General features: G+C 39.0%; 14 protein-coding genes across 14 annotated transcripts; 9 read left to right on the forward strand and 5 right to left on the reverse strand.

Moving 5' to 3' along the window:
- Positions 1 to 121: 121 nt before the first annotated feature.
- On the forward strand, positions 122 to 3,316 carry SEC8 (exocyst subunit SEC8; the record flags this gene model as incomplete). The annotated part of the gene is made up of 1 exon (XM_018368494.1): positions 122 to 3,316. The coding sequence occupies one exon, from the start codon at positions 122 to 124 to the stop codon at positions 3,314 to 3,316; it is 3,195 nt and encodes a 1,064-aa protein (XP_018219074.1).
- A 262-nt stretch (positions 3,317 to 3,578) lies between these two features.
- TFB4 (TFIIH/NER complex subunit TFB4) lies at positions 3,579 to 4,604 on the forward strand (the record flags this gene model as incomplete). Its single annotated transcript, XM_018368495.1, has 1 exon — positions 3,579 to 4,604. The coding sequence occupies one exon, from the start codon at positions 3,579 to 3,581 to the stop codon at positions 4,602 to 4,604; it is 1,026 nt and encodes a 341-aa protein (XP_018219075.1).
- Positions 4,605 to 4,920: 316 nt separating this feature from the next.
- Positions 4,921 to 5,949, forward strand: BRR1 (Brr1p; the record flags this gene model as incomplete). Its single annotated transcript, XM_018368496.1, has 1 exon — positions 4,921 to 5,949. The coding sequence occupies one exon, from the start codon at positions 4,921 to 4,923 to the stop codon at positions 5,947 to 5,949; it is 1,029 nt and encodes a 342-aa protein (XP_018219076.1).
- Positions 5,950 to 6,203: 254 nt separating this feature from the next.
- On the forward strand, positions 6,204 to 7,127 carry YMC1 (organic acid transporter; the record flags this gene model as incomplete). Its single annotated transcript, XM_018368497.1, has 1 exon — positions 6,204 to 7,127. One exon carries the CDS (start codon positions 6,204 to 6,206, stop codon positions 7,125 to 7,127), a length of 924 nt encoding a protein of 307 aa, XP_018219077.1.
- Positions 7,128 to 7,331: 204 nt separating this feature from the next.
- ARO7 (chorismate mutase ARO7) lies at positions 7,332 to 8,102 on the reverse strand (the record flags this gene model as incomplete). Its single annotated transcript, XM_018368498.1, has 1 exon — positions 7,332 to 8,102. The coding sequence occupies one exon, from the start codon at positions 8,100 to 8,102 to the stop codon at positions 7,332 to 7,334; it is 771 nt and encodes a 256-aa protein (XP_018219078.1).
- A 357-nt stretch (positions 8,103 to 8,459) lies between these two features.
- JID1 (Jid1p) lies at positions 8,460 to 9,362 on the reverse strand (the record flags this gene model as incomplete). The annotated part of the gene is made up of 1 exon (XM_018368499.1): positions 8,460 to 9,362. The coding sequence occupies one exon, from the start codon at positions 9,360 to 9,362 to the stop codon at positions 8,460 to 8,462; it is 903 nt and encodes a 300-aa protein (XP_018219079.1).
- A 297-nt stretch (positions 9,363 to 9,659) lies between these two features.
- Positions 9,660 to 10,121, forward strand: FCY1 (cytosine deaminase; the record flags this gene model as incomplete). Its single annotated transcript, XM_018368500.1, has 1 exon — positions 9,660 to 10,121. The coding sequence occupies one exon, from the start codon at positions 9,660 to 9,662 to the stop codon at positions 10,119 to 10,121; it is 462 nt and encodes a 153-aa protein (XP_018219080.1).
- Positions 10,122 to 10,586: 465 nt separating this feature from the next.
- DI49_5516 (uncharacterized protein) lies at positions 10,587 to 10,788 on the reverse strand (the record flags this gene model as incomplete). Its single annotated transcript, XM_018368501.1, has 2 exons — positions 10,587 to 10,677; positions 10,748 to 10,788. 2 exons carry the CDS (start codon positions 10,786 to 10,788, stop codon positions 10,587 to 10,589), a joined length of 132 nt encoding a protein of 43 aa, XP_018219081.1.
- A 1,382-nt stretch (positions 10,789 to 12,170) lies between these two features.
- ROX1 (Rox1p) lies at positions 12,171 to 13,310 on the forward strand (the record flags this gene model as incomplete). Its single annotated transcript, XM_018368502.1, has 1 exon — positions 12,171 to 13,310. One exon carries the CDS (start codon positions 12,171 to 12,173, stop codon positions 13,308 to 13,310), a length of 1,140 nt encoding a protein of 379 aa, XP_018219082.1.
- A 378-nt stretch (positions 13,311 to 13,688) lies between these two features.
- Positions 13,689 to 14,609, forward strand: UBA3 (NEDD8-activating protein UBA3; the record flags this gene model as incomplete). Its single annotated transcript, XM_018368503.1, has 1 exon — positions 13,689 to 14,609. One exon carries the CDS (start codon positions 13,689 to 13,691, stop codon positions 14,607 to 14,609), a length of 921 nt encoding a protein of 306 aa, XP_018219083.1.
- On the forward strand, positions 14,609 to 15,268 carry ISA2 (Isa2p; the record flags this gene model as incomplete). Its single annotated transcript, XM_018368504.1, has 1 exon — positions 14,609 to 15,268. The coding sequence occupies one exon, from the start codon at positions 14,609 to 14,611 to the stop codon at positions 15,266 to 15,268; it is 660 nt and encodes a 219-aa protein (XP_018219084.1).
- A 161-nt stretch (positions 15,269 to 15,429) lies between these two features.
- Positions 15,430 to 16,848, reverse strand: HOS1 (histone deacetylase; the record flags this gene model as incomplete). Its single annotated transcript, XM_018368505.1, has 1 exon — positions 15,430 to 16,848. The coding sequence occupies one exon, from the start codon at positions 16,846 to 16,848 to the stop codon at positions 15,430 to 15,432; it is 1,419 nt and encodes a 472-aa protein (XP_018219085.1).
- Positions 16,849 to 17,049: 201 nt separating this feature from the next.
- Positions 17,050 to 17,931, reverse strand: SPE3 (spermidine synthase; the record flags this gene model as incomplete). The annotated part of the gene is made up of 1 exon (XM_018368506.1): positions 17,050 to 17,931. One exon carries the CDS (start codon positions 17,929 to 17,931, stop codon positions 17,050 to 17,052), a length of 882 nt encoding a protein of 293 aa, XP_018219086.1.
- A 484-nt stretch (positions 17,932 to 18,415) lies between these two features.
- MED1 (Med1p) lies at positions 18,416 to 20,134 on the forward strand (the record flags this gene model as incomplete). Its single annotated transcript, XM_018368507.1, has 1 exon — positions 18,416 to 20,134. One exon carries the CDS (start codon positions 18,416 to 18,418, stop codon positions 20,132 to 20,134), a length of 1,719 nt encoding a protein of 572 aa, XP_018219087.1.
- Between the last annotated feature and the right edge of the window lie 844 nt (positions 20,135 to 20,978).

The raw sequence follows: 20,978 nt of genomic DNA on the forward strand, positions 1-20,978 counted from the left end.
AACTATTTTGATTGACAATAATAAGCTTTAAACAAAGACTATCGTTTAGGCGAGCAAAGAAACAAAATTATTAGGTTCGCCGCTTTACCACTGCTACCACCACACCTCCCGTCAGCATAACATGGATCACCTAAAACCGATACAAAAGGGAAGAAGACGTGGTCTTTCCATTAACAGTCTTTCAGAGACTCAGCAGTCTGCTATGAATAGTTCTCTGGACCACCTTCAAAACGATTTAAGCAGGATAGATATCCAATGGAATAGAATTCTTTCGGATAACACCAATCCTCTGGAACTAGCACTTGCGTTTTTGGATGATACATCTGTGGGACTAGGCCACAGGTACGACGAATTCAATCAATTGAAGTCACAAATTGGCAGCCATTTGGAAGACGTTGTTAATGAACACAGCCAAGTCTTTAACACTAACGTGGCATCTTATGGGAAGGTCGTAGGCTCCATTATGCAGGCTCAAGAACAAACCTTAAATCTGAAAAGATGCTTGAAGGAAGCAAATGAGAAGATTACCACGGACAAAGGATCTTTACAGGAATTGAATGATAACAACTTAAAATATACGAGGATGGTTGATGTCTTGGTCAATATTGAGGAGCTATTACAGATTCCTGAAAAAATTGAAGAGAGCATCAGAAAGGAAAATTTCTATCAGGTACAAATTCTATTAGAAAGAGGATTCATACTAATGAACAACAAGTCTCTAAAAACAGTGGAGATTTTGAGGCCTATAAACCAACAACTAGAACTACAAGAGCACTTGCTTTTCAATAATCTGATTGAAGAGATTCATGACATCATGTACTCCAAATCTAACAAGACGAATTTCACTCAAGTGACAAATAATGATATTTTCAAGATCATAAGTGTGTCCCACAACGGTTTCACCAGCTTGGAAAATTATCTTTATAACATAGTCAATATAGATATTATGGAGCATGCTAAGGCTATAAATAAAAACCTCGAGCAATTCATCCATGACCAGTCATTAAATAAAGGGGAAGTCATGCTGCAAGAGAATATTGCATCTCATTCATCGTTGGCATCATCTCGGAACCAAGAAAATGAAGGGTTTAGCAGAATTGGATTCTTGTTAACGATCATCAATAACATTAATAAGCTACCTATTGCATTCAACATCATAGCAGAGAGAGCCAAAGAGGAAATCCATAATATCATTGTGAAGAGTACAGATTCTATACGTTTGAAGCATCCTTCTTTGCTCAAAATGGCCAGTAGCTTGAAAAATGATAATCAGTTCGGTCTGCCCGTACAAGACATACTTTCCATTATTTTGAGAGAATGTTTTTGGGAAATTTTCCTAAAGTTACTTTATGCTATTCAGTGCCATCGCGTTATTTTTGAAATGTCAAACGTTCTTCAACCAACCTCTTCAGCGAAACCTGCTTACAAGTTCGATAAAATTTGGACCAAACTATTAGACGAAATAGAGTTGCTACTTGTAAGGTACATTAACAACCCTGGGTTGCTAATTAGTAGTGCTAATGGAAGTGATAAAACAATAAATGGCACAACCAATAAAGCTCCTAATTTACCTAAAAGGAAAAATCCCAAAATTTTTTCGCTGGAACATAACATTGAGGATAACTCTTCTGCAAAGGACCAAGCCTTTGAGTTAAAAGCTTTATTGAAAGACATTTTTCCTGGATTCTCCGTTTCTTCCAACATGGATTTGGATTCTATTTATGTCAAGGATGAATCATTTGAGCAAGATGAACCGTTAGTCCCACCCTCTATTTTCAATATGAAAGTGATTTTAGATCCGTTTTTATTATTTACACAGTCTACATCAACAATTGTGCCAACTCTCTTGAATGAAAGTGTTGTTCCGTCATTGACCTTTTTCCATGATTATGTGAATAAAAGTTTTCTTCCAAGAATTCAGATGACTCTGAATTATCTATTCACAATTGAAGTAGAATCTAACAATCCATACGCGTTAGAATCATCTGACGAAAATCATAACATATTCAAAACAGCACTAGATTTCCAAAGACTATTTTACAACCTGCTGAATGTTTTCAATACAGCAAACACTTTCAGAACAAAGATTTCATATTGCATTTTGGACCTTCTGGACCATTTTTGCAACTACTACTCAGGACTATTCAATAATCTAATCGGCACTTCTGACAGGCACTTGAGTAGAAAAATTATCACAATATGGCTACAAAATGGCACTTTGATGGATCAGGAGCAAATGATTTTGAATGGAGATGAAACACTTTTCAATGAAGAATCCAAAGGATTATTTAAGGACATACCTTGTTTTTATCAAGCCGGCAAAGGTTTAAGTAAATCTGATTTATTCAATAACTTGACCTTGGATACAATCCTGCAGTTTTCTTCCACTGTGATATGGATCTTAAATTGGCTGCCAGGTTTGAAGAAAGCCATTAATATTGAGGAATTAAACCAAGAGCCTATGTTGGATGCCGATAAATTAAGAAGCAACTGGTCGTTTTCTGAATCAATGAATCTGAATGTTTTAAACCCAAATACCAACCCAACCTCATTGGGAAATTTAAAGATTTTATTGGATGACAAGGCTTCCAAAAAATTTGATGAAACTGTTGACGGATTCAAAGCGTTGAAATTTAAACTAATGACCATACTAAGGCTCAATATTAGAGCCTTGTGTATATATGACATTGGGTCATTTTTTCAAAATACCAAGATTTGGAATATGGATGTGGGCAGTATTGAATTAGATCAAAATATAGCTTCATTAATCTCTGAATTGAGAAGGACTGAAAACAAACTAAAACAACAATTGTCAGAAAAGGAAAAAAACGCAGTGCTTATTGGTCTTGATATAATTAACAATTACGCCTTAATTAAAGGCGCTAACTCCATAAAAGTATTGAACAATAACGGAATCAAGAAAATGTTAAGAAACGTAAACGTCTTACAACATGCTTATAGAAATCTTTCTTCAGAGCCATCCAAAATTAATATGAACATTACAATGAACTTCTATTCTCTATGTGGTTCTAATGAAACTGAATTGTTCAGATATGTGGAAAGGAACGAACTATCGTATTGTTCCATCGATGATTTGAAAACTATACTAAGATTGCAGTTCAGTGAAGAAATGCAACGTCAATTGAAGAGACAAAGCACTAATGCCACCAAAGGCTCCATAAAACCTTCTAACAAGAGATATACTGAAGCTCTAGAGAAACTAAGTAAGCTAGAAAAAGAACAGCCGAAATCAGGAGCACAGTCGAAAATTGAACAGCTTAAAAAGAGTTTGAAAACAGACCATACTACGAAATAGGATCGACAATTCATGGTGTATGTAAAAATAATCTGATAAATAAACGAAMAAAATAACTTGCAACAAGCAAATGAATAAATCTAAATCATTTTTTCATAAAGTTCTTGGTTCATATGCTTTTTTTTTTTCAGCGCTAGTGTCGTCTTGTTAAAGTTTAATCCGAAATTTCAAGTAAGATGAGAACTACTGAAAACAATGAAGTTCATTCGAAGCCAAAAAACAGGGCGCAACACCCAAGTCTATCACAGCAAAGCAACCAACTATGGATGCTATATCTGATCCAACGTTTAAACACACTAGGTCAAGAAATCAAGTAACCGAAGAATCTCCATCATTACTTACCGTTATTATAGAGATTGCACCAAAGTTATGGACGACTTTCGATGAAGAAGGAAATGAAAAGGGTAGTATAATAAAGGTACTAGAGGCCTTGATTGTATTTCTCAATGCGCACCTAGCTTTTAATAGTGCCAACAAAGTAGCAGTCATTGCCGCATATTCCCAAGGAATCAAATATCTATACCCTGAAAGCACTTCTAGCACAACTACCTCGAAAGCTCCTAGGTCTGATAATAGGAACCGTAGTGATCTCAAGATTATCAATTCCGATATGTATAGGCGATTCAGAAACGTTGATGAGACACTGGTGGAAGAAGTCTACAAACTATTTGAACTAGAGAAAAATCAAATTGAAGAAAATAGCCAAAGGAGCACATTAGCTGGTGCCATGTCAGCCGGATTGACATATGTGAACAGAATTTCCAAAGAGTCAGTAACTACTTCGTTAAAATCAAGGCTAATGGTCCTTACATGCGGTAGTGGCAGTAGTAAAGATGAAATTTTCCAATACATCCCTATAATGAACTGTATCTTCTCTGCAACGAAAATGAAATGTCCTATAGATGTAGTGAAAATCGGTGGTTCAAAGGAGAGTACCTTTTTACAGCAAACTACGGATGCAACAAATGGTGTTTACCTACATGTGAATTCTACGCAGGGCTTGATTCAATATTTAGCGACAGCAATGTTTATTGACCCATCACTAAGACCTATAATTGTCAAACCAAATCATGGATCTGTGGATTTCAGAACTTCGTGCTACTTAACGGGAAGAGTCGTTGCCATTGGGTTTATCTGTTCGGTATGCTTATGTGTTCTGTCAATCATACCGCCTGGGAATAAATGTCCTGCATGCGACTCTGAATTCGACGAGCATGTAATTGCCAAGCTAAAGAGGAAGTCCGTCGTTCCAAGGTTAAAGCCTAAGAAGAAGGTAGCGAAACCGTGAAAGAGGTGCTTGGTGTTGTTGATTCAGGCAAATGATTTTCAACGCAACACATATAGAGGTGCAAAGAGAAGAGGCAATCGAAAACATTCAAATTCAAAATTTATAAGAAGAGATTTATTTCTAATGAATAAATAACATTAAGTTGCCTTTCTATTTGGTATGCATTCACAATGGATTACTTTAATTTCTGTCTATGCACTGTCTGGGTGGTCGATCATCGTTATTTAGGCTATATTCGAGTATGTAAAATAATCAATATACATTAGTACTACCAAAATTCGACAATTGAAATAGATTGGAAGTGGAGTAATCGAAGATGAAGAAAGGAGAGAGTCAAGCACCTGATGCTATTTTTGGCCAATCTCGTGCATTTGCGTTATCAGACTCTTCAGTGAATCCTGATGTCATTAAATATCTTAACGGTGTAAGAGAACAAGCATTAAGAACCAACGCCATATCGATTAGTAGTCAAGTGAATCTCCAGAAGAGGACACGACACAAATCGAGCATGTACGACGATGAGGATGAAGAGGTCACCAAGAAGCGCATTGTCTCGCCACCTTTAAGCAGACTTCAAAAGAACGCAGATATGTTGGTAAAGTGGTTCAATTCCGCAAAATATGTGGTTTTGAACAATGCTTACGAGTTTACGGGTTATGATGACGAGACGTTGAATCATTTACTATTCTGTCTGATGAATTATTTAAAAGACGTACCGTGCAAGAATTCTAAAGTTGAAAAAATTATTAATGTTTTAAATGAGCATACCTTTCCAGAAAATGAGGAAAATACGGAACAGAAACTAGAGTTCGATGAAGAATGGGCGAAGAGTATCTTGGTACGACTGGGGAAGGCAAATATTAATAATTATGAGGATATCAAAAGGATAATCGCAGAAGGCGATACGCATACACTTAGCGGGTACAACCAATGGTTCAAATATATTATAGGTAATGACCCACGACACACTATGTTTTGTGAGAAGATCACATCCAAAGAACTTTGGGTTCTCATGAAATTTATGTCAAATACTTGGATAAAAGAAATCTATAAAAAAGGAACAAACCACCGCCGTTTCCAAGATTGGCTATTTTATCTACTGATACACACACCTGAAAGGCTTACGGCGGAGTACACGAGCACGTTGAGAGACCTGGGTAAGAAATGCCGTGAATTGATTCTAAAGAAGCCCGTTCAGGCTCACAATGATGATAAAATCACTCTTCCGATGGAGATGAAGGAGTTAGATGTAACGGTACCACCTGCGTTGGAGAACATGGCAATAATCGAATTAGCCATCTGTATCATAGCTGTTAACTATGGGCAAAAAGACTTATTAACATAAGATAAACATACCCATGTACATATTTATAGGAATACGTAGAACTGTTGTTGTAGTTTGAGTCATTATCACAATTAGTGATAGGCCGAAGATAAGCGGCGCACTAAGAAAAGTCGAGAATGAAAAATTGTTAGTGATGGTGCAGCCAGGTTAGGGCATCGCTCAGCGCCAACCAGCTCATAACGATTTCCATCTATACAATAAGCGGCTACTTAGTTAAGTTTTTTGGTCGACCAAACCTGCTATAGCGAAGAAGTATGTCTGAAGAATTCCCAACTCCTCAATTAATCGATGATTTGGAGCAACATCCACAGCATGATAATGCTCGTGTCGTGAAAGATTTGCTTGCAGGTACAGCAGGTGGTATTGCACAAGTGCTAGTGGGCCAGCCCTTTGACACCACCAAAGTTAGATTGCAAACATCTAGCACTCCGACGACAGCTATGGAAGTTGTCAAAAAATTGCTTGCCAATGAGGGCCCTCGTGGGTTTTACAAAGGGACTTTAACGCCGTTAATCGGTGTTGGTGCATGTGTTTCATTACAGTTTGGTGTCAATGAAGCTATGAAAAGATTTTTTCATCAGCGTAATGATAATAAGTCATCAATTCTATCATTACCACAATACTATACATGTGGTGTCACAGGTGGCCTAGTGAACTCATTTTTGGCTTCTCCCATTGAGCATGTCAGAATTCGTTTACAAACCCAAACTGGTTCAGGCAGCAACGTAGAATTTAAGGGTCCATTGGAGTGTATTAAAAAGTTAAAAAATAATAAAGGGTTGATGCGTGGTTTGTCACCTACAATGTTAAGGGAAGCTCACGGATGTGGTACATATTTTTTGGTGTATGAAGCATTGATTGCTAATCAAATAAGCAATAATCATGGCCTGGAAAGAAGGGACATTCCTACATGGAAACTATGCATTTTTGGTGCATTATCCGGTACCGCCTTATGGTTGATGGTATATCCATTGGATGTCATTAAATCTGTCATGCAAACAGACAATTTACAAAAGCCCAAATTCGGTAATTCTATTTCTAGTGTAGCAAAGACCTTATATGCTAAAGAAGGTATTAGTGCGTTTTTCAAAGGGTTCGGTCCTACCATGTTAAGAGCTGCCCCAGCGAATGGTGCCACTTTTGCCACTTTTGAATTAGCAATGAGGCTGTTGGGCTAGGGAGTGTCTTATGCTCACCAATCTGTACACAAGAAAAGAGTATAGTGTGATGTATAACTTTCTGTTCTATCTTCGTATATCTGAGTGCTGCGAATATACATATATATATATATATATATGTATGTGAGTATGTGTGTGTGTGTGTGTGTGTGTGTATATAAAATACTTGCTATTCTATGGGAATATCACTAACAGCTCACCGCTCTAATCTTCCAATCTCCTCAACAGGTATTCCACCTCTACTTCTTTTGTAATGGGAATAACGATTTCTTTGTAAATCTTCACTAAATATTCAGGTGTAATTCTTCTCTCACCTTTTTTGTTAGTGGGGTCCACACCGTAAACTTCAGCCTTTTTGGTTAGTCTTTCTAGAATTTTTTCTTCAACAGCAGAATTGGTGATATTTTCCATTATCCTTTCAACATCTTTGTCTTTGATTAATTTCGTGTATAGGGGAATGTCCGATTGAAACTTGGCTTCGGCAACAAATTTTCCAAAATGGATTCTTCTACTCAAACTTTGAAGGCACTCGATGTCGCTAGTGGCGACGGAACCAAAATTATTACTATCATCACCATCCTTCCTCGAAATTAATGGAATAATTTTTTCAATGTAAACATCTTTGATTTTATCGTTATAATTGACTTCTGGAGCATAAGGTGCCAAAATTTGTGGGTAATTAACGCTTGGTAAGAATGATTTCTGAATTTTGTCAGGGAAAAAGGGTGTTTCATCAGGCGATTCGAATCTTCTTATCCGAGATTGTGTAATTTCAAGATTCAAAAGGGCCCAATCCAAGAAGGAGCCTTCAAAGTTTGGTATTGTTAAACCTGGATGTTGTTCTTTGTAGACTGAAGGACACGTTGCAAAATGTGATCTTTCGATGAATTTGAAGATAATTGTATCTTCCATTCTCACTAATTCATTTCTAATATTTTGTAGATTTAAAACTGTTTCTGGTCTAGTGAAATCCATATCTTATTAAGCTTGTTAAGGTAGGGGGGGGGGGCTGAACTTGTTGGTCGGAAAAAGGTGGTTCTTAGCTCTAGCTTTGTCGAAGTGTTTCTTTATTTTTCTTTTACTCGAGTTTGAAAACCAGCCATATTTATTAGAAATTCGAGACAAAAAATAAATACCAAACCAAGACGTAAAGAAAGGTGTTCATACGTAAAAAAAAAACAACACAACAAATCAAAACAGAACAAAAAAAACAACGAAGAAATCAATGTGCTTACTTCGGAATATATAGTTTATTAGAAACGATGTGTACATGTGTTCTCAAGAGAATATATAATATAGCGATGCCCAGTGAGGACAGCGTAGTGTGGGGTTTCACTTAGTTGTTTGCAGTTTCCGTATCATATCTTCATTAATCTTGGCTTCTCTATCCAAATCCTCCTTTGATTTGTAAAGGCCCCAAGTTCTAAACCATAAGAACCGCCTTAATCTGGAATATTTATCAGTATCCAGCCCATAATTTGTGTATGATTGAATTAAGTGTATTTCACTTTCTTCATGAGTAAACTCAGCCTTGCTTAGGGACTCCTGGATTTTGGTCAACAGCGCGGTACCTTCGATACATATAGCCAGGCCGCAGACTATGGCAATTAGGGTCCATGGATTAAAGTTTTCCTTTATTCTTTCATTTCTCATACTATTTGCATCTTCCCAGGTTCCAGCATTCCAATACTCGTATTGCGAGCTGGAGTGGTACCCATAAGAGCCTGCATAATGATAATTTTCAGTTTTGACGTTGGTAGATGACGAAAATGGGGTGCTCCAGCCTTGTCTTGTTGTGTCGTAAACAATTTTCTTCTTCGGGTCGCGAAGGATATCATACGCCTGAGAGATCACTTTAAACCTATGCAGTTTTTCACTCGATGTTAACAGTAGTGGCGATTTGCTGCTACAATCGGAAACTTTATCTGTGCTGAAGATCATAATGTTATCTGAATGATCAGGATGGTACAATTTGACGTAGCGATGATACTTCTTCTTCAGTGATTTTCTATCCAGTGTAGCACTTTCTGAGCCCGTTTTTGAAATTCCAAAGATATCGTAGGGGGAAGGTTCTTGCAACTGAGGCCATTGATCGTCTCTTATGGGAAGCATCTTATTACCATTTTGGCCATCCACTGTAGCATAGTTGGCAGTGAAGGTGATTTGTGGGGAAGACCCTAAACATGGTATCCGCCACTTGAATATAACTGGGTATACGAGCTTATGGTGCAGCATAGTAAAAATAATATATCCAAGATCCTATAGAGGGCATATGGTGAGGTAGCTACTTATGTAAGGACACATCTGTTCAAAACGTCGCAAGTTATAGACCTTCTTTTATTATCACCGATTGTTCCTTGTAGGGGAGGTAATACCCGGAGACCCTGCACATTTCTTTTTTTTTTAAAAAAAATCTGATGGGCATGCTAAAAGCTTAGGCTCCAGTTCGACAATGAGATTTAGAAGCTATTGTTCTGCTTTCAGGTTGCGAACAAGAGCGCAAAAGGTAGACAGGAATAGCTCGATAGAAAAATGGCCAGTAAGTGGGATCAAAAGGGCATGGACATCGCGTATGAGGAGGCTGAGTTGGGCTACAAAGAAGGCGGTGTTCCTATTGGCGGATGTCTAATCAACAATAAAGACGGTAGCGTTCTTGGACGTGGCCACAATATGAGATTCCAGAAGGGGTCTGCTACGCTGCATGGTGAGATCTCCACTTTAGAGAATTGCGGGAGATTGGAGGGCAAAGTTTACAAGGATACCACTTTGTACACGACTCTGTCGCCATGCGACATGTGCACTGGTGCCATCATCATGTATGGTATTCCACGCTGTGTGGTAGGTGAGAACATCAACTTCAAGAGCGACGGTGAGCAGTATTTGCAGACCCGAGGCCACGAAGTCGTAGTCGTTGACGATGAAAGATGTAAGAAGATTATGAAACAGTTCATTGACGAAAGGCCCCAGGACTGGTTTGAGGACATTGGCGAGTAGCATGTTACATTTACGTATTTATTTTTATATATGTATTGTGTACACTGTCAGGTGAGAGATAAAAGAAAGAAAAAAAAACAGGAAAAAGCTTTGTTTATGCGTGCGTGTTTTTGTTTTGGTGACGGGGGTGTGGAAGGAGGGCTTCTACAACCAATTAGACGGTTTGGGTCTCGACTTTGGTGGTAGTTTCGATCACAGTTTCAATTTCGTCCTTTGAAACGGTAGGCTTTGGCGGAGCCAATTGTTGAGGGAAGACCAAGTTCATGTAGCAAACGACAATCCCGATGGTGCTCATGAGAAGCTTGATTGCAGGAGGCTGGTCCATGGGGGAGGCCGACTTAGTCTCCTTTTGGGCAGCGACGATGTCTTCGTCGGTGTTTAGGTAGAAGTGCAAACTCTGAATCAGGGAAAACCAGGCGATGAACTTGTTCTTCAAGAAAATGGCGGCCATGGGCATGGATTGGTTTACCACGCCAGATATGCTTGGTGTGGCGGAGTAGAGCCCCCTTGGTGGAGCAATCTTCTTGTATCTGTAGCGTAACGGAGCGGCGTAGAACTGTTAGTAACCGGTTATTCATGTAATTAAAGAGCGTGTGCAAATGAAAGAAAAAAAAAAAGAAACATACGAAACACAGAGGTCTGGTCTTGCTACGTTATTCAAAGTCATTTTGTTGGCGGAGGGGAGGGGAAGCGGCGTGTCGGTCTTTACCTTTGAAGTCGTACCACGCCTATTCATTCAAGGTTCTTTTGAATTATTTTCCAATATTTTTTTTTTCTTTTTCATGTTGCGCGCTACGAGCGAAAGAGCCAAGATAAGAAAGAGCAAGCCTAATCAACGGTTGGTTACCTAGTAACGAGAGAACGAGCAAGAACCAAAAAAAAAAAAGCAACGGCTAGCACGGCCACCAAACTTAGAATTCGTGCGCTGACCCCGCAAAACAATACGGACACACATACACACACATATGTATATCACTACGCATGCGAACCAGGGAGGAAGGGAGAGAGGCGGGAGTGCACTGGGCACGCGCAACGCGTGCCCAGCTGACCAGCCCTTCAGCAGTGCTGTAAGCCGAACCTCTGCACCTACTTACAGTTACCACTTCCCACCTTTGTAACAAATACATACGCACCTCCATATATACACAATACGTATGCAAATAGCAACATAGCCGCCCACGGACCCGGCCCAGAGCCGGGTCCTTTGTTCGTGCAAAGAGACAGGCACACACACGCCAGCGCCGTCGCGGCCGGTCTAGCGGACTCAGGGGTGCGGCGTTTGCTTGTAGGTGATGCAAGCGTGAAGTCATGATGTGTTGGCATTACGTAGCAAAAAGAAAAAGCGTGCGTGCGTTTATCGGAGCGGTGTCTCTACCCCTGTTAAGCTCGGCCCGGGTGCGGATTTATTACTCAAGCTCTCGTTTTAGCCAGGGGCTGCCACAGCTGCAAAGCCGACCTCGGAGGATCTTCGGCCCGCCCGACAAATTTCCTGGGCTGTCATTGGCCCGCTGAAGTATCGGCGCAGCTTGCGCTTGGAACTACCGGGAATTACAGCACATACAATTGAGAAATCTGGCAAAAAAAAAAAAACCTTGTTCTAGAACTTGGCGATTGCTGACAAAGAAGGAAAGGGCCTATTGTTGCTGCCTCTTTTGTTGTTCCTCTTATTGTTCTTTGAGTGCTATTATTTGTTGTAGTATTTGCTATTATATTTGTTCTTTTTTGTTTGTGTAATGTAACGGTCGAACAGCAAAGTTTTCTTTTTTTTCTTTTTTTTTTGTTTTATTTTTAATTGGAGTTTTAGAGTTTTTACTTAAATATCGCAGTTTTTTTTCAGTTTCATTATCTTTTCTTATTATATTCCTTCACATGTTTCTTGCAGAGCTATATAACATCAAATCGTTTATATTCCCCACCTCCCCCTTCCCCTCTCTTTCAATTATATTTTTTGCTTGCTTGCTATTGTTCGTTACTATCAGGCACTCACTTAGTATAACAGCACAGTAATTTCGCAAAGCTGATCACTCAACAAAACATACAATACAGACAATGAATCCTAAATCGTCCACTCCGAAGATTCCTAGACCTAAGAACGCCTTCATCCTGTTCAGACAGCACTACCATAGAGTTCTGATTGACGAATGGACTACTCAAGGCGTGGAAATACCCCATAACTCGAACATCTCGAAGATCATCGGTACCAAATGGAAGGGCTTGCAGCCCGAAGAGAAGTCTCACTGGGAGACTTTGGCCAAGAAGGAAAAGTTAGAACACGAGAGAAAATACCCAGAATACAAGTACAAGCCAATAAGAAAGTCTAAGAAGAGACAGCTGCTGTTAAAAGAGATGGAGCAGCAGCAGCAGCAGCAGCAGCAGCAACCACAACAGCAACCACAACAGAAACAGCAACCACAACAGCAGCAGCAGCAGCAACCACAACCACAACCACAACCACAACAACCTCTTAACAGCAATAACATCATTCTCATGAAAAAAGCACATTCTCTTTCCCCATCTTCTTCGGTCTCGAGCTCAAACAGCTACCAGTACCAGATCAACAACGATTTCAGAAGGCTGCCCACCCCTTCAATCAACTCCCCTGCTGGTAACTACATGGTTTCCAGACCTTCAACCGGACTTCCTCCAGCAAGAGACCTGCCACAAATATCCTCACAACTGCATCCTATGCCGTACTACCCATCCACGTACGACTCGACTACGAGAAACCACTTCCTCAACATTGCTCAAGCTCAACCAAGAGCCAACTCGACTCCTCAACTGCCTTTGATATCATCAATCATCAACAACAACAACAACCAAACACCAGTCACTACCACCACCACAACCGCGACATCTTCACCTGGTAAGTTCACCTCCTCTCCTAACTCTTCTGTTTCCGAAAACAACAGACTTAACAGCATTAACAACTCGAACCAATACCTACCGCCACCTCTGCTGCCCTCTTTACAGGACTTTCAACTAGACCAGTATCACCAACTAAAACAACTAGGCCCAACTTATATTGTCAAGCCATTATCTCATACCAGAAACAATCTACTGTCCACGGCCGCCCCCTCCCACCATCACCATATCCCTCACATTCCAAACCAAAACATTCCGTTACATCAAATAATGAATGCAACTAATAATGAAGTCACTGCCAAAACTGGTTTGGTTTCTCCAAAATGATATTCTTTTGCTTCTCCATTATATTATATTATATTCCCTTTTAGCTACAATATACGCATTTTACTCTTGTCTAAAGAAAAGTTACTAAATGAAAAAGTTTGGAAAATACGCAGAAAAGAGCAAACAAAATTAAAATCATACAAGATTTAAAATTCAAAAAAAATAAGTAGTACTTATAAATCGTTTATGTATACATTATATTATATTCTCCGTTTTTACGTATATATTCACTGCACAAGTAATATCATTCAACCCAAAATAAATCAAGTAAATATGTGTGTTACTGTATCATCGTTAATCAAACTATTTTTCTTCGCCCTTTATTTTAGACGTTTCTTCATTAAAAAAAAACAGCTTGAAAAAGATGTTCAATAAGATATGTACGTAAATAGAGCAGGGAAAATGGACTGCAAGATATTGATACTCGGGGCCGGCGGCCTTGGCTGCGAGATCCTGAAAAACCTGGCAATGTTGAAGTTCGTCAAAGAGATTCATATCGTTGACATGGACACCATCGAACTGACCAATCTAAACAGGCAGTTTCTTTTTCATGATGCAGATATAGGTAAGCCAAAGGCCCAGGTGGCAGCCCACTATATCAACTCACGGTTTCCTCAACTCCAAGTCGTACCGCACGTGCGGGACCTGACCACTTTGCACTCGAGTTTCTACAAGGGCTTTCACTTCATCATCTCGGGGCTGGACGCCATTGAACCCCGCCGCTTTATCAACGAAACCCTCGTCAAGCTCACGATGAAGTCAAACTACGAAATCTGCATCCCCTTCATAGACGGTGGGACCGAGGGGCTTAAGGGCCATGTGAAAACAATCATCCCGGGCATCACTGCATGCTGGGAGTGCTCCATCGATACCTTGCCCTCGCAGCAGGATACCGTGCCCATGTGCACCATCGCCAACAACCCGCGCTGTATCGAGCATGTCATCGAGTACGTCTCCACGATACAACATCCCGAGCTCGACATAGAATCCACAGCGGACGTGCAGTCCCTCTTGGAGAAATGTTATGAAAGAGCTACACGATTTAGTATCTCTACGGAAAAATTATCCGCAAGCTTTATCCTGGGCGTAATCAAGAGTATCATACCTAGCGTCAGCACCACAAACGCAATGGTCGCGGCCACATGCTGCATGCAGATGGTGAAGATTTACAAGGATCTCATCGATCTGGAAAACGACGATAACTTCACTTTGATCAATTGCTCAGAAGGTTGTTTTATGTATAGTTTCAAATTCGAGCGGTTACCCGGCTGCCCGGTTTGCTCTTCAAGTCCTGACTGATGATATTAGTAATGATAACAGCCACTAATACCCACTTAAACTACAATCTTGCAAAGGCAAGGATCCGGCCCCCCATCGTGAATGTGAATAAACAACAGCTAGATATGCAAGCTAAACTGTTTTTGACCAGACTATACTTTAGGCTTCCCCGTACCAGCTTCCGTCAGTTCCCTGCGAGAGGTTTCCCACTACAGAAAAGTTTTTACTCCGATCTGGCCACTAAAGAGTCTTTGATCTCACCAGAGAGAATAATAAATAAAACACCTGGGTTGAACTTATCTATCTCTGAAAGAGCGTCGAAGAGATTAGCTGAGATTTGTCGTGATAGTAAAGAAAATCTAAGAATAAGTGTAGAAAGCGGTGGATGTCATGGTTTCCAATATAATCTAACACTAGAACCTGCGTTCAAGTCAGATGAAAAGAGAAGCGCCAGAAATGAAGAATTTTCAGATAGTCTTGACGGTGGTGATTCCAAGGACATAGTGTACGTGTTACCCGAAGACAAAGGTCGAGTAATCATCGACAATAAATCACTAGAGATTCTAAATAATACTACACTGACGTACACAAATGAGTTGATTGGCTCGTCATTCAAAATCGTCAACGGTAGACTAAAAAGCAGTTGTGGCTGTGGAAGTAGTTTTGATATCGAAGACTAGAAAGTAATATATCCATCCTTGTATATAACATGCCCAAGAGGTATTAAAGCATATTTCATCCAGCTTCTCTAATTATTTATTTAAGGTTTGCAAAACATTCTAAGCTGAAAATTTTGAGGTATCTGGATATCATGTATTTAAATTACGTATCCAAAATTCCTTCACAATTTATAAAAATCCATTAGTTCAACTATATGTTCAACCTTGTTGTCATTTCTTAACGTTTTCATACGCGAACTACCTTCCATCTCATATATCCAGTACTGATAGTTCTCTTCATTGTACATCTCAACCAGTTCATGCTCCCTTATGAATTGTTCTGAATCATCATCATAACGAGTAGTGAATGGATTATCTTGGCTTTTGTCCTCCTCACCTYCTCTTGCAATGGAAAATTCCTTGGTAACGCACCAAGTCAAGTACGTGTAGAACCTACTCATTAATAAATCGTTGTATCCACCTCCTCCAAGTAGAAACATGTGCGCTTGCGGATACGATTTCATTATATTTACGATTGTCTGAGAAAGACCTCGTATCGTTAGTTGCCATTCATTGAATTTATCACCTAAAAGCCCATCACCGCCACATTCAATTATTATTACCTTAGGATCATGCCTTTCTATTAGAGGATGTATGATTTTGGATGCGACCAAGTTCAAATAACTGTCATCGCAACCATGCTTCAATGGAATGTTAACAGTATTCTTACCGTTTAGTGAATCATTCAAAGAACCAGTTCCAGGAAAAAATCCAGGCTCGTAAAGATGTACAGAAATTGTCTGTATTTGTTTTGAATATTGAAAAGCCTTTTCTACGCCATCCCCATGATGTAGATCGAAATCAAGATATGTGATTTTGCTCAATTTCAGTTTCCTCAACCGTTGAATTAGCAATACCACGTCATTTATATAACAAAATCCGTTTGCTTTCTGTTTAAAGGCATGGTGTCTTCCACCATCCCAATTTATACCAATAAGGCGTTCTGTGAGCGAGAGATGATCCAGCAAATTTAAAGTGGCTCCTGTTATGACCTGGCAGTACATGGGAAGGTAAGAGAAAATTGGGCAATCACCCTCCAGGTTGTACTCTCTTTTTTCAAGCTCGAGGAAATAATGGTCTTTTGTGCTCCCTTCTTCATCTGAATCCATCTCATTAAAACTAATGTCGTCTTCGTCGTCATTAAAAGCTTTTAACTGACTCTTGTAATAACCATAGAGATCATCTCTTGAAGTGAACCTCTGAAACCCTTCTACTAAGTTCCGATTGACTTTTTCCTTCCAATTCGTTGTCAATTCAACCAACTCACACCATTTAGACTCCACTACGGGATCGTCGATATCTTGAGGCAATATTCTATTGAGTTTCTCATTAATTAATAAATTGATATACGCTTTGGAATGGAACTCAAGTAGTTCATTCTTTTTAACGTATGGGAATGTTAATACTTCATCAAAGTGTGGAAGAAGACTATACGCGTTTAATAGCGAATGTGTCAGTTGCGATTTTTGGCGGTTGTTGCATGGTAGTAAGTCTGCTACTTGGGACTGAAAGACTGATGTTGATATGACCAGTTTTGACATAGTGTTGTACAACGTTGATGTGAGTTTGCCAACAAATAATCATGTTAGTTTGTTTTCCCTGTTATTCTTCTCTTTTTTAAGTTTTTTTATGATTTTTATGATTTACTTTGAACAGCAGTACTAAGGATATTTATTAATATAGCTAAAATTGAAACGGTTAGCTAAAGAAATCTTGATATTATGTAAGTTAACTATCTACTTCTAATTCAATTCCTTGCCGGCCCAAGTTGGCAGAACGAAGGAAGCTTCATGAATTCTCTTATTATAGTATCTGTATAATTCTTCTTCCTTCTCATCGGAGATTTCACGTAGTGGTTTCTTAACATTGCAAGTCTTGTCCTTGGAACAAACCATGAAGCCAATAGTACCAGTTGGGTAAGTTGGAATAGTAACGAAAGAATATTCAGCAACTGGGAAAACTTCTGAACAAGCTTTTTTCAAGTCCTTAATAATTGGCAGGTGGATCCACATACTCTCAGCTTGAGTGGTAATCACACCCTTTTCTGTCAAAGCACTGTTCAATAGTTCGAAGTATTCCTTTTGGAACAAGCTTTCAGCTGGACCTTCTGGATCAGAGGAATCGGTGATGATTACATCAAAAGTATTTTGATAGTCCCTCAAAAATTGGAAACCATCTCCGATGTGTGTCTTAACTTTTGGGTGAGAGTAAGAAGCAGCCATTTCTGGTAGGTATTCCTTTGATAATCTGATAACAGCCTCGTCAATGTCACACAACCAAGCTTCCTCGACAGATTCGTGCTTGACAACTTCCCTCAAGACACCACCGTCACCACCACCGATAACAAGAACCTTCTTAGGGTTTGGATGGGAGTTCAACGCAAGATGGGCAATCATCTCTTGGTAGGCAAATTCATCACGCTCGGTGGCTTGGATGACATTGTCTAAAACTAAAACATTACCGTAAGTAGTGGACTTGAAGATCAAAACGTCTTGATACTTGGACTTTTCATGGTGTAGCACTTTTTCAACTTTCAAGGTCATAGCTTGACCTGGCCACATGGTATCAGAGATTTCTCTGAACCAGCCGTCTACAATAGTTGGGTGTGTAATTTCTTGTGCCATTATGGTTTCTCGTCTAGCGATCGGTATATAATTCTCAAGTATATTACTGTATTGAGTGTCAAAACGCTAAGCTATAAACCCATTTTAACATCTGAGTTGATTGTACTTCCATGCCAATAACATTTTTGCAGAAAAAAATCGAAATGTGAAAATTTTTTTTCTCAAGCCAAGAAAGGAGGAATATCCAAAACGAAAGAGGTGCAGGATGTTAAAATAGGGAACATCATTATGTATTGCCCTCTTCTTGTGTTCTTGAGCAGGTATATGGTGCTTAAATTAGGAGTGTGCTTCTTGCGAAATCTTGCAACAGTTTTTTCGTCAAAACGCAATTGTTCCAACAATTGATTTTTCAGAAATCAAATGAGTGTTACCTATTTGAGAACAAAACTTGCATTTGAAAAGAACAACTAGTATTCTAAAGAGCAAACGCCCAAATAGAACCAAGGGGAGGAAAAAGTAAACGACAACAGGACTTTTTTGTGAAATGGTCGAAGCAGACTCCTATATGGAGACTTTGAACTCCATGATTGAATTATTTAAAGATTATAAGCCCGGGTCCATAACCTTGGAAAACATTACGAGACTTTGTCAGACCTTGGGCCTAGAGTCCTTCACTGAGGAATTGAGCAACGAACTTTCAAGGTTATCCACTGCATCCAAAATCATTGTGATTGACGTAGATTACAATAAGAAACAAGACAGAATACAAGACGTCAAATTAGTGCTAGCTTCTAATTTTGATAACTTCGATTATTTCAACGTAAAAGACGGCGAACAAGAAAGAAGCAATATTCTTTTAAATTCCTTAACCAAGTACCCCGATTTGAAGGCTTTCCATAATAATTTGAAATTCTTATATCTTTTAGATGCATATTCCCATATCGAATCAGATTCAAGCTCTCATAATAACACTTCTTCTGACAAAAGCTTAGATTCCAGTAACACATCTCTTAATAATCAAGGAAAGCTGGACCTGTTTAAATATTTTACTGAACTATCACACTACATTCGACAATATTTTCAAGACAACTCTTTGAATTTCAAAGTCAGAACCAACTTAAATGACAAATTTGGAATATACATCTCAACTCAGGACGAGAATAACCAGGAGGTACCTTTAGTTAAGATCTACCTAGATGAAAACAAAAGCGATTCACAGTACCGATTCTATGAATATATATACTCACAAGAGACTAAATCCTGGATAAATGAATCTGCCGAGAATTTCTCTAACGGCATTTCCTTAGTCATGGAAATAACAGCAAACACAAATAAAGATGATTTTACAGAGTTCATCTGGTTTCCTGAAGATTTTATACCATCAGAATTGGTTATAGATAAGCTTTCGAATTTGTCGAATTTTCCTTCTTCACCTTCGACGCCGCCTATTATTGATTTATTTTCTAGCAACAACTATAACAGTAAGATACATTTGATGAATGATTTTACCACGAAACTGATCAATATTACAAAATTCGACATAAGCAACGATAATCTGGATCTAATATCTGAAATATTGAAGTGGATACAATGGTCAAGGATAGTTCTTCAGAAAGTTTTCAAACTAGTTTCCACGCCCAATTCAAATTTAAATTCGCCAAAATTTGAACCGGACCAAACAGCTTCATTCCCCAAATTAACTAAAGATATAAATTCCTTGACGAGTAACGCCGACCCGGCGCCAAGAACTAATCGGCATGGAAGTGTGGTAGAAGCGTCCAGAAGAAGGCGTTCTTCGGCGAACAAGGGCAAGCGTCCTAGCATAACCGAGGCGATGATGTTGAAAGAAGAAGGCCTTCAGCAATTTAATTTGCACGAAATTTTATCTGAGCCCGTTATTGAGGAAGAAAAAGATGAAGAAGATACCAAGGAGCAACCTGTAGTGGCAGATAGTACGAATGACCTCGGATTTAATCGCACCATTTCTAACCAAGCAAATACAGAGACTAGTATTGTTATGGAAAGCCAAAGTGTACCACCAGATGTTAATAACGGCATTCCGGGATACAGAATTGCTGGAACAGAGGATGACATAGAAATGAAGGACGTTAGCGATAATGCCAATGAGAATGACTCAACAGTCTTACAGTTGATCGTAAGTGAGGACCAGGTAATTCTGGACACTATTTCTGAATGTAACCTGTACGATGACATAGAAAGCTGGAGAACCTTTATCAATCAGTTCCAAGATATTGTTAGTTGATATATGCGATTTACTAATCATCATGTGCCTGAATTTTATAGGCATTTGCAGTAAAAAACCAAAATAGATGTATATTATTCACTGGAATATGTACTCAATAATAGAAAAACAGATTTTTGTCGCTTTTATTTGACCGAATTTACTTAGCACTGTTATCTTAGAAACATTATATCGAGAAAGGCTAAGGAAAGGTCATCCCAACTGTTGGTACAACGCAAGTTGTTAGCAACCGTTTGCCTTCATCTTGGGTTATAAAAGTTGATTGCACTGGCACGAATTTCCAAGATGTAAAAGAGCATAGGGCAGGAATTGCCTGCAAATTGAGCGAGGGTTGCTTTTTGTGTCATAGCTACATATAATAACTCACCTCATTTTCTATACCTTATTGCATAACAACCTCTTTGTGGAAATCTTAAAAAGCCCGTTGATCTAAACACTGGTTATTCCTTTTCTCATACGTCTTCACCAATTGTACCTCTGCATTCGGCGGTGAGGCATATAATACATATTATCACTATTACTACAAGTATTAAATCGTTTTATCGTAGTTTGAGCAAAACTATACCTAATTTGCGCCTGATGAAAACTAGAGCATGGTTTCTTTTCCATTTGACTTCAAATTCTTCACTAAATCCATTGGATAAAAAAATTTGTAAGATAACTTTTTCTTCGTCATTGTTAATTATTGCGTCATCAACAACCATAAACAATCGTTTTTAGTAGCTTTATTTCACCTCCATGACGATTTTAGCCAAAAATCATGTCAACGCTAAATGTTTTTCTTAGTGGCGCGGACAAAACCATCGTGATATAAATAGAAGGACCCTACAAGCCTCATCTTTCT

Source organism: Saccharomyces eubayanus, chromosome XVI, assembly GCF_001298625.1.
Source record: "Saccharomyces eubayanus strain FM1318 chromosome XVI, whole genome shotgun sequence".
Classification (NCBI taxonomy): domain Eukaryota; kingdom Fungi; phylum Ascomycota; class Saccharomycetes; order Saccharomycetales; family Saccharomycetaceae; genus Saccharomyces; species Saccharomyces eubayanus.